At 39.1% G+C, this 11,342-nt stretch overlaps 1 protein-coding gene across 3 annotated transcripts in view; it reads right to left on the bottom strand.

The window, feature by feature from the left end:
• Positions 1-2,210: 2,210 nt before the first annotated feature.
• The window catches only part of TNFRSF9 (TNF receptor superfamily member 9), a 32,085-nt gene continuing 22,953 nt past the window's right edge, over positions 2,211-11,342 (bottom strand). For all 3 annotated transcript variants that reach the window (XM_006145382.2, XM_006145383.3, XM_006145384.2), the window contains one exon: positions 2,211-2,310. In XM_006145382.2, the coding sequence (XP_006145444.1) occupies positions 2,222-2,310 (89 nt within the window). In that variant the 3' untranslated portion in view covers positions 2,211-2,221. The remainder of the gene's footprint in view (positions 2,311-11,342) is intronic.

Here is an 11,342-nt window from a genome sequence, read left to right as displayed (position 1 = left end):
AGCCATTATGCCACCTGCTGGTCCTGCTGTGTGACTTGCTTTAAAAGTTAGGATCTAACCAAATAAATCAGAGCCAAAGTGGCACAGGTCCCTTCAGTTTGGCATAGCCAGTGCTCCAAGTAGAAGCTGCTCCCTTTACCTAAGTCCCAGAGTGAACTAACATGGGACAAAGACACAGTCTGCAACAGGGATGTAGTGCCTGTGAGAAATGCATCTTTGTTGTCTCCTCAAACTCTATGAAGTTTTGGGGAAGAACCAGTAGATGATGTGATGGTTAAGGTGCTGGACTCTCACATGATCAACCTTGGTTTAAATCCTGGGTCCAGCAGTTTGAAAATTACGCAGGGCGCACTGGGGGTGGGAGGGGAGTGATTTCTCACTTTCCCTCTGTCTCTCTACAGTGAGTGCACACGCCCTTATGGCAAAAATTAAAAATATTTGGGGAGACATTTGTTGTTTCCAGATAACCCAGCATGTCCTAATTGATACAGCATAGATCATGAAGTTGAGCATTCACATGTCCTAAGATCCAGCAATTCCCCCTTAAGAAGTTTCTCTAAAGATATTCCTGCACAAGCGGTACACAAAAGAATATTCGGAGCAACACTGCCCGTGACTGCAAAGACACCCGGAAACAATCCAGATGTTCTCATGGATTGATAAGTTGTGCTGTATTTGCAAAAATCCGACAGCAGTCAAAATGAACGTACTCAAGCTATACACAACATGACTCTGTCAAAGAAATATAATTTGGAATGACAAAGCAAGTTGTAGAAGTCTCCACATAGCACAATACAATTTTCATAAAGCCCCACAATGAGCAAAATTAAATAGCATATTATTTGGGTATATAATTATATGATACCTGAATGTTTTAAAGCAAGAGATAGACACCTACAAAATTCCCAAGAGAGGTTGCCTGGGAGTACGCACAAGATGAGGTAGAGAAGCAGCACATGGATGGATGCTTTGACCTCGACTTTGATGCTATGAAGGGTCAGATATTAAATATTTTAGAATTCACAGGTTGCATGGTTTCTGCCCCAACTTCTCAATTCGGCTACTGTAGTGCAAAGGCAGTCTTAGAAAGTAAGTGCTGTTTTACAATAAACCTTGACTTAGGGACTGAAATCTGAGTGTCATATAATTTGATTTTATGTGCCCTGAGATCTTATTCTTCTTTTGACATTTTTTAACTTTTAAAAATTATAAGAGCCATTCTTAGCATGTAAGTCTTACAAAGGCAAATGGCACTCCAGATTTGGCCATGGGGGTCTGGGGGCCCTGCTCTAGCTCTGTGGTTGGGCTACAGATTCACAGGTGCTCATTTTCTTACTGGGTTTCATGCCTTTCATACAGGTTTCACTTATTGGATTGTATGTATCAACTATTAGGGAAAAAGTTCTTAAAAATGAAATGCAAGTAACCCAACTCAAGGGGAATAGGACAAGGCAGAAGGTGTGAGGCTGGAAAAGATCCCGGGGAATGCACAGACATTTCCTCTCTTTTGAAACTTTCCCTGAAGGTCTGAGATTTATTGCCCTCGACCCGAAACTCAGATCCTCTCATTCTCCCACTCACATCAGAGATGTCACTGTGTTAGATGAGGGAACCAATGGACTATTTGGTTGTATTTACTGCATGGTATGCCTTATTTTCTTATGTCATATTAGCACAAAAACCTGCATTGATTTTGATTATCATTTTAGTTGGACCATTGGCCTTTATGATTCAAATTAAACTATAGTTTTCTTTGGATTAAAAAACAAACAAACAAAAAAACTAGCTTATCCTGTTAGGTTGTATTTAGAAAATACCCTTTTACAATCAGCTCTATCCCATACTTCTATTTAAAATGGTACAAGTTTTTTATTTTATTTTATTTATTCAATCATTTATTTTAATTTGACCAGAGAGAGAAACAGAGAGAGAGAGAGGGAAAGTGAGAAAACCAGATACCAGGTCTAGGCCTCCAAACATGGTCGGCCATGTGGGAGTGTCCAGCGCCTTAACCACCATGCTCCCTGCCAGCCCCTACATGGTACAATTTTAACACATAAATATTAAAACATTTTTTTTGGCTATGAGTAATCCTGGAATATTTATTATCTAGGATAGTGTTTTTCAGCTTAGAAAGACACCATAAAGTATCGTTCATATTCTTCCTTTTCTCCTTTTGAAGAGAGTCCCCACCGCTCTTTGAACTCTTTGAATTTCCATTTTACAGGTTATATTCTCCTTCTTCTTCTTCTGGAAATCGGCAACTACAGGCATCTTCTTCTTGGGCAGTTTGCACTGGTCTCATGAATGCTAAAAAATAATTAAAAAGATACCTATATTTGCTGTCTATTTGAATCATTTAGCTCTTATTTTCCATGAATCACAGTTGCAGAACATCTCTAAGTAGCACTTACAAATTTAACATTCATGAACTCATCCATGAGAGGTAAGAGCAAATATAAACTTTTCCTAGGGATTAATTAAGAGTTTTTTTCCCTTTTTTTAAAGATCAAATATTTTTATTGGTCTTTAGGTGTATATCGTGCTGGGTAAAGTCTCTTCACAATTTAAATGATATATAGCAATTTAATGTATGAATAATAATTAAAAAAAAACAAGAAATAAATAACTATTTTCTTGGGATCAGCAGATGGCATAATGATTACATCACTGAACTCCCACATGGTCAACCATGGTTCAAATCCCAGACCTGGAAACTTGAAACTCACACGAGGTACATGTGCACGCATGGCCAAAATCCTGAGAGAAGAATGAAGGAGAAGGGATTGTGGCATGGTCATCCCTCACGGGGTGATTTCTCACTTTCTGTCTTTCTGTTTCTCTCTGTCTCTCTGGCGAGTGCACATGCCCTATAGCAAAAAATCTCTCTAAGAAAAAAACAAAACTATTTTCTTTATTTTCTATAATGTCTATAAAAATAGTCTTCAGTATGAAGACTATTTTAGTACAAAATATTAGCCGTATCCCAAATGTAATTACAGTTTCAGTTTAGCAGCATATATTTAGTCTCAAAATTTACTTAGATTAGACAGTTTATTTATTTAGGAGAGATTTTTGCTACAGGGAAAGTGTACTCACTGGAGAAACACAAAGACAGGAAGCAAAAACTCACCCCTTGGAGGAGGGTGATCACACTGCAATCCCTTCTCCCCCATTCTCCTCTCGGGATTTTGGGCACACATGCGCATGCACCTGGCATGATGTTTGAGCCACCAAGTCCGGGACTCAAACTGTGGTCAACTACATGGCAGTCCAGTGACATAATCATTACACCATCTGTTGGTACCTAGGTAGTTTCTTTTGAATTAAATGTTATAACACCAAGATTCAAGATATTTGTACTACTTTTGCCTACTAGTAAACAAAGAACTGATTTGTAAATTAGAATTATTGAGGGTATACAGTGGCACACAGCAGTTAAATGTTATACTCTGTGAGACAATTCCACACAGGAAAGTTCCTGGTTCAAGTATGGAGAACATACTGAAAACACAGGGAACATGCTTATCCATGACCTAGGGCTAGATGAAAGCTGGGGGTAGATCATGGTATCAAGACCCTTTGAGGGTCTTCTCTCTCTCTCTCTTTCTCACTCATGGAGTAAATAAATTAATAATTTGTTTGTTTTAGAGGTTGTTGCCTTAGGGCACATACACTCACCAGAGAGAGACAATGAGAGGGAAAGTGAGAAATCACCCCCTAGGGGAGATGGCCACACCGCGATCTCTTCTCCATTCTCCTCCTGGGACCTTAGGCACACACGCACATGTACCCAGCATGAGTTTCAAGCACTGGATCTGGATTCCAAACCACAGTAAGCCATGTGGGGGTCCAGCAAGGTAAGCACTACACCATCTGCCAGCCCCAACAGTTTGTTTTTAATTAAAGAATTGCCAACCTCAAATTCTATATCCAGTGAAAGTATCTTTCAAGACTGAAGAGAAAATTAAAACATTTTCCAATGAGAGAAAATAAAGAACATTTGTTACCAGTAAACCTACCCTAAAAGAATGGCTAGATAAAATTATCCAACTATCTGGGCTAGAGGTTAAGAGAGCTGGATCCCATGTGGCCAACCATGGTTCAAATCTCAGCCCCAGTGAGGTGAAAAACACACTAGGCACCTATGTGTAGGCCCCAAATCCCAATAAAACAGATAAATTAAGAAGGGATTGAGGTTTGACCATGCCCCATAGTGGGTGATTTCTCCCTTTATCAGTCTCTCTCTGGCAAACACTTACACAAGTATAAATAAATAAATACACTTCCTCTCCTGTCCTGACCTCCAGTTTTTAGCTTCCAGGCTTGTTGCATACCCCCATGATGGGGCAAAAGTAAAACAGAGCTACACTGGCCAAAACTGATCACCAAAGCCCCCGGCTCAGCCTAGAGTATGGGAGGAAGGGCTACTTTCTCTTCAAGACCACCACCCCAGTCCCTGCAGTGGCAGTTAGAAGGTAGGAGGGGCCACCTTTCTTGTACTGGTGCTGCTCTATCCTCCACTCATCCAGCAGCAAAAGGAAAGCAGGGTCACACTGGCCTAAGCTGATTACCAAAGGCCCTGGCCCAGCCTAGAGTGTGGGAAGAGGGGCTGCCTCCATCTTCAGCTACCACCTTACATTCTAGCTTCCCAGCTCAGCCCCTAGCTACATTGGGACCATTGAGTTTGGGTATACAGCCAAACAGCTGAAGACAGTGAGACTCTGGAGGAATTCTCTCTCCACTCTCACCCCAGCAGAAAAAGGAAAAATTAACAAACAAACAAAAAAAAATCAAAGAAAAACCAACAAACTCCTCTCTGTAAATCTGAACTCAAAACTCCCAGTGTGGATATCACACTGCCACCCACACTAGAAGAAGAACTATATCCCCTCCAAAGGAACACAGTAACTCCCCACCAACAGTGAGTAAAACACAAGAAATCACAGAAATGTCAGAAAAAGAATTCAGAATATTCTTCATCACAAAACTCAAGATATACAAAAGAAAACAGACTCCAGGAAATGATAAAATCTTATCATGATTTAAAGTAATAACTCCATAAAGGGATAGATACCTTGAAAAAGAATCAAACAGAACTTATTAAGATAAAGAATACAATGCAGGAAATCAATACCTCCCTCAAAGTGTTAGCAGCAGATTGGACCATGAAGAAAGAAAGAATATGAGTTTGAAGACAAAACTTCCAACATAGTCCAAGAAATAGAGAAAAATGTAAAAAATTACAGTTAAAAATGAAGTCAACATACAGGAAATGCTAGATACCATTAAATGGCCAAATACTCACATAATGGAAATTTGAAAAGCTGAAAAGACAGAGAAAGGCTTAGAGAATTTCCCTCATGATACATTAGCTGCAAACTTTCCCAATTTAGAGAGGCATATGAAAATCCAAATCCAGGAAATACAAAGAACACCAAATAGATTTTACATATTATAAGAAGATTCTCTTTAAAGTGCAGTATAGCCAAAGAGGTAAAAATCAAAGACTATATCCTAAAAATGACAAGAGAAATGACAAGTTACTTACAAATGTTACCCCATTAGACTAATGTTGCAGCTCTCAATTGAAACAATGTAGGCAAGAAGAGAAGTGGAAGACATTCAAAACTCTAGAAGAAAAACAATTTTAGCCAAGAATACTATTCACAGCAAGATTATCCTTCAAATGAGAAGGAGAAATAAAATCATTCCCAGATAAACAAAGGCTGAAAGAATTCAGTAAACCAGCTTTTCAGGAAATTCTTAAGGGAATACTCACCTGGAAAACTAATGAGAGATAAATAAAAGTAAGAAAAAACAAAACAACTGGGAAAAAAAAAAGAATAACTAAATGACAGGGATAAATCCACACGTACTGAAAATAATATTGAATGTTAATGGATTATATTTCCCTAAAAAAAGACACAGACTGGCTAATGGATAAAAAACAATAACTCTCTATATGTTGCTTACAAGAAACACACCTCATTGACAAAGATATATAGACAGTGAAAGTGAAGGGTTGCAAACAGCAATTTCCTAGAAACAGAAATATCCAGTAACAGGAAAAAAGGCAGGAGATACAATGTTGATATCAGACAAAATAGACTAAGATAAGAAGAGTAAAAAGAGACAAAGAAGGACACTAGATAGTTCTAAAAGGATTAATTCACCAGGAAGATATAACAATTATAAATACTGAGTCATCAGAAAAGTCATAAAGTATTTTTCTGTTTTTCTAAGCAAAAGTATATCATAACATTTCCAATAAACCCAGTACTTAGGTACCCAATGCCAGGGCACCCAAATATGTAAAAGAAAGACTGCTAGATCTGAAGGGAGATACAGACTGGAACACACTAATTCTTGGGGATTCCAACACCCCACTGTCACCACTGTACAGGTCATTTGGATATAAAATAAAGAAAGAGACACAGGAGCTAACTGATATCACAAACCAAATAGATCTGACTGACATATATAGAGCATTCCACTCAGCAACTACGAAATACACTTTTTTTCTCATCTCTACATGGAACGTTTTCAAAGACTGACCACATAACAGGACACAAAATAAGCTTAAGCAGACTTAAAGTGTAGAATTATACCCAGAATCTTCTCTGATCACAATGGAATTGAATGTGAAATCAGGGCCAGCAGCTGGCATGGTGGTTAAGGTGCTGGATCCCACACAGCTGACTTTACAGTTTGAGTCCCTGCAGTTCGACATGGAAGCTTGAAAAGCACACTGGGTCTGTGTGCATGTGTGTCCTGAGAGGAAAATGGAAGAGAAAGGATTATAGTGTGACCATTTCCCCTCGGAGGGGATTTCTCACCACCACCCCCACTCTGTCTCTCTAGGGTGAGCACACATGCCCTATAGCAAAAACCTAAAAAGAAAAAAAAGTGAAATCAACCATGAAAAGAGCCCTCAAAAAGGCACAAAAACATGGAAATCAAACAACCTACTCCTGAATGACTTTAAAACTAATGAAAACATTAAGACTGAAATAAAAAGATTCATTGAAACCAATAATGAATACTCCATTTTTCATAACTTTTGGAACACAGCAAACACAGTTATAAGAACCAGAGTCATTAGTACTCACAAGAAAAAAACAGAAAGGTGGCAAATAAACAACATCGCTTTTCAAGGAACTGGAAAAGTAACTAAATAACAGAAGAAAAGAAATAATAAAGCTTAGAGTTGAAATAAATAAATGAATAGGGAATAAAAGAACTATAAAAACAGAAAAAAGATGATTATTTTTAAATAAAAAGCTTTATTGAATAGCCTAAAAACATTCGGGGTTGCAGGAGGGCGGCAGGTGACTTGGTGGATAGAGGCGCTGGATTCCCAACTCCTGAACCTGGTGGCTTGCTTTCTCACCTTCCCTCTCTCTCTTTTTTATCTCTGTCTCTCTTGGGTCAAATTAAATAATAATAATAACAATAATAAATTAAATTAAATAAATAAATCTTTTTAAAAGGTTTTTTTTTTTTAATGGACTAGAGGCCCAGCCAGAAAGGTGCACAGATAACCACATAGGAGACCTGGGTATGGTTTCTGGGCCAATCTGAACATGCTGGGCACAGTTGCACATGCCTGTACTTCTAGCTAATTGGGAAACCCAAAGGGTTGTGACATGGTGAGACTCTGCCAAAAATGCCTATCCTTATCTCTCTCCCTTCTCTTTCTCTCACATAAAGGGGGAAACACGGATTACAGTTCTATTGTAACTCATCAATTACACATAAATAATTTGAAAAAGTATTTTGTAAATAACTGTGTTATAGTTTGGGGTGGGGATAGAAAAGAGAGGTTTTAAATCTGGTTTAAGTGAGAGTATAGAACTTAAGTGAGAGGTGTAGACCTCAAAAGGAATATGAAAGAGGAAACCACAGAATAGGAAAAGACATTTGCAGCACATGACCAACAGACTAAAGAGCTCCTATGAATTAATAAGAAAAGCACAGGTGGGGGACGGCAGGTGGTAGAGTGGTTAACGTGCTGGACTCTCACATGGCCAACTGTGGTTTGAGTCCCAGACCTGGTGGGGACTCACTTTCTCTCTCTCTCTCTCTGGTCAAATTTAAAATAATAATAATAATTACAAATAAAATTCTTTTTTAAAAAGAAAAAGAAAAGAAAAGAACAGGCTATGGGAAAATGCTCAAAAGACTGTCAGGCACTTCGCAGAAGAGAATCTAAATGACCAATATGACATGAAAAGTTATCTAATCTCACTAGTAATCGGGGAAATGCAAATTAAAACCACACTGAAATAGATACTACTATCTACCCACCAGCTCGATAAAAATAGTCTGGTGATACCAAGTGTTAGCAAGGAGGTGGAACAAAGGGTTCTCTCACATACAAGAGAGAATGGGGCCCAAACATTTTGAAAAACAGTCTGGTGCCTCTATTAAGGACCAAAATATACAGTGTTCACACCCTAGAAATTTTATTCCTAGATTAAAATATATATATATGTGTGTGTGTGTGTGTGTGTGTGTGTGTGTGTGTGTGTGTATACATACATACTATGTGTAATGAAATACATGGACCAAAGTATTCAAACATCATTGTCTGCGAGGGTACCAAACTAGAAATAACCTCGGTGGCTATCAATATTACAATGGATAACAGTCATTCAATAGATGTATGTACAATAATGAAAACCAAGTAAAGATGAACTCAACACATGGGTGACTCTTAAAGTAACATGTTGATAGATACAGAATACATACAGTATGATTCCACCAGTCTGAAGCTCACAAACAACCAAAGGAAACTGTGTTGGTGGGTAGCAGAGCTATAAAGAAGAGCGAAGAAGTAAATACCATAAACATCTGAGAGATTAGCAGTAGCGGGGAGGAAGGGGTGTAGTAGGGTTTCCGGGGAACAGGTCATGTTCTATTCTTGGCCTAGGTAGTGTTATGTGGGTGTTCATTTTACAACAGTTGGTTAAACTTCACAAGTATGCATTTTCCCTTGTATTTCACAATGTAAAATATTTTATATTATTTTTAAAGAACCTTTAAGTTAGTGAAGTGCATATTTTGATAAGACTTTACTAGTAGTGCTTTTCCCTCACATTCTTTTCTTTTATTCATGATAGAGCATGTGTGCGCATCAAAGAGAGGGAGACAGAGAGATGGGAGGTCTGGTCATACTTTGATCTCCTTCATCCAGGCCTCCACTTCATCAGACCTTGGGCACTTGAGTGTGCACCCACAGGGTTTCAGGCCAATGCAGCCTGGGAAACCTGATTGCCAAGTAGTTTCCAGAACTGCAGTTTGGCATATTACTACTGCACACCATGGCTGGGCCCTTCATATATTTTTTTAAGAATTATTTTGTTTAAATTTATTTATTTGTTTGTTTATTTTAATTTGACCACAGAGAGACAGAGTGAGAGAGGGAAAGTGAGAAAGCAAGCCACCAGGTTTGGATCTCGAACCTCGGTCAGCCACGTGGGAGTCCAGCACCCTTAACCACCATGCCATTTGCCGGTCCCTCATAATTTTTTAACAACTTCCAAACAGACACTGTGGTGTTACTATGATGCTTTGGATTAGAATTTTGCCCTGGAAAAGCTCCTCCTATATGTGAACCCCTCTTATTAAGTCTAGCCTATTCTGTCCTGTTCAGTCTTCCACAAAGACATAAAACAGGTTACCCCCTAATCTCAAAGCTTTTTCAGGTGATAATGGGTGCTGTTTGAATAGAGGGTGCTGACTCTGTGCCTGGCACCTGCTGGGTACCTTACAAAAATAGTAACTTGTGAATGAATAAAAGAATGATATCCATGACTGAAAAAAAAAAGTCATTTAATCCAGATGGTGTTATAATAATCCACTTTATTCAACTCATTCCGAACTCCCTGTTACTTCCCTATGCCTTCCTCAAGTGTGGGTCTAAACTCGTTATAGGAGCCCTACTTCACGGCTGAACACTCACATTCCTCTTCACCAGTGAGGAGGAATGCCCAACTATATGTGCAACTGACTGGTTTCAAACACACACACACACACACACACACGTGCACACACATGCACAATAACCCAAAACTGCAAGTATATTTAAACTATCATTTTTCTAGAATCCAGGGCTGTGTTTTCTGCTATACTCGGGCTTTCTCCACCTCAGCCCTATGACATCTGTGGCTGGGTCATCTTTTTTGAGGTCTGCTCTGTACATTGTAGGAATTAACAGTATTCTAGCCTCCACTCACAAGATACCAATAGTACCCCCCACCACCAACAACTAGTGACCACAACTGTCTTGAGACATTGCCAAATGTCCCCATCCCTTTTTTTAGGGTTTTTTTTTTTTTTTTTTTTTTTTTTTGGCTATACGGTACATGCGTTCACTGTAGAGAGACAGAGAGGGAAAGTGAGAAATCATCCCCCCAGGGTGATGGCCACGCTGCAATCCCTTCTCCTCTGTTCTCCTTTCAGGATTTGAGGCATGCACACAGATACACTCAGCCTGTTTTCAGGAGGCCATGTGAGATCCAGCACTTTCACCACCATGCCACCTGCTGCCCACTAAAGGTCCCCTTAGGGATGAAATTGCACCTGCTTAATAACTGCAATGTTATACTAACCTTGTTTCTATAACTTTCCCTTTTACTATAACAAAGCTTTATCTTACAAGAGCGCATAGCTAGTATGGTTATGTTAGTCTTACGTTGTTTGAATATGTACAGGAGTTTCTTTCTGCCCCGTTTGACCACAGAGAAACGGACTATGAGGAAGAACAGCAGGGATAACACTGTCACCGACGTCAGCACAAGAAAGTACGTGATGATCTGCGGAGTGTGGCCTTCAAAAAAGGGCAAAAGGAGAAATTCAGGCAGAAATATATAAACAAATACATTCATGCTTGTATTTACTTCAGTAAACGTCTAAGTACAAGAAGGATTCATACCTTAGGGACCTTTAACCTAATTTAGTAAAATTAGAAAACTAAACAAAAAACACAAAAACAAACACTTAAAAATTTACATAGAGCCCCACAAAAGTCAAGCAGTTTGGCCTTTCTAACACACAGAAAATATGGCACCCCACCATCCCCTTTACTTGGCTAATGAAGTTGTAGTGTCTGTTGGGTGAAACGCCACCTTGCATTGCTTACTAACATGTATCTCAGACAAAATTAAAAAAAATGCCTGAGAAAAAAACTGACAGATCCTCCAAAGCAGGAAGGAGGAAGGCACACCAGAGGTGCCTGTTGTAGGCAGAGATGTGGGACATTGTGACCTTGGGGCGATTCGGATACCAGTTGGGATAGCCATGATACATTCACTTTGACATAACAGCCACAACCCAGC

This window comes from Tupaia chinensis, unplaced genomic scaffold (genome assembly GCF_000334495.1).
Source record: "Tupaia chinensis unplaced genomic scaffold, TupChi_1.0 Scaffold000146_1, whole genome shotgun sequence".
In the NCBI taxonomy this organism is placed as follows: Eukaryota; Metazoa; Chordata; class Mammalia; order Scandentia; family Tupaiidae; genus Tupaia; species Tupaia belangeri.
Note: the sequence above shows the minus strand (reverse complement) of the source record. Positions and strands in the feature narration are given on the sequence as shown.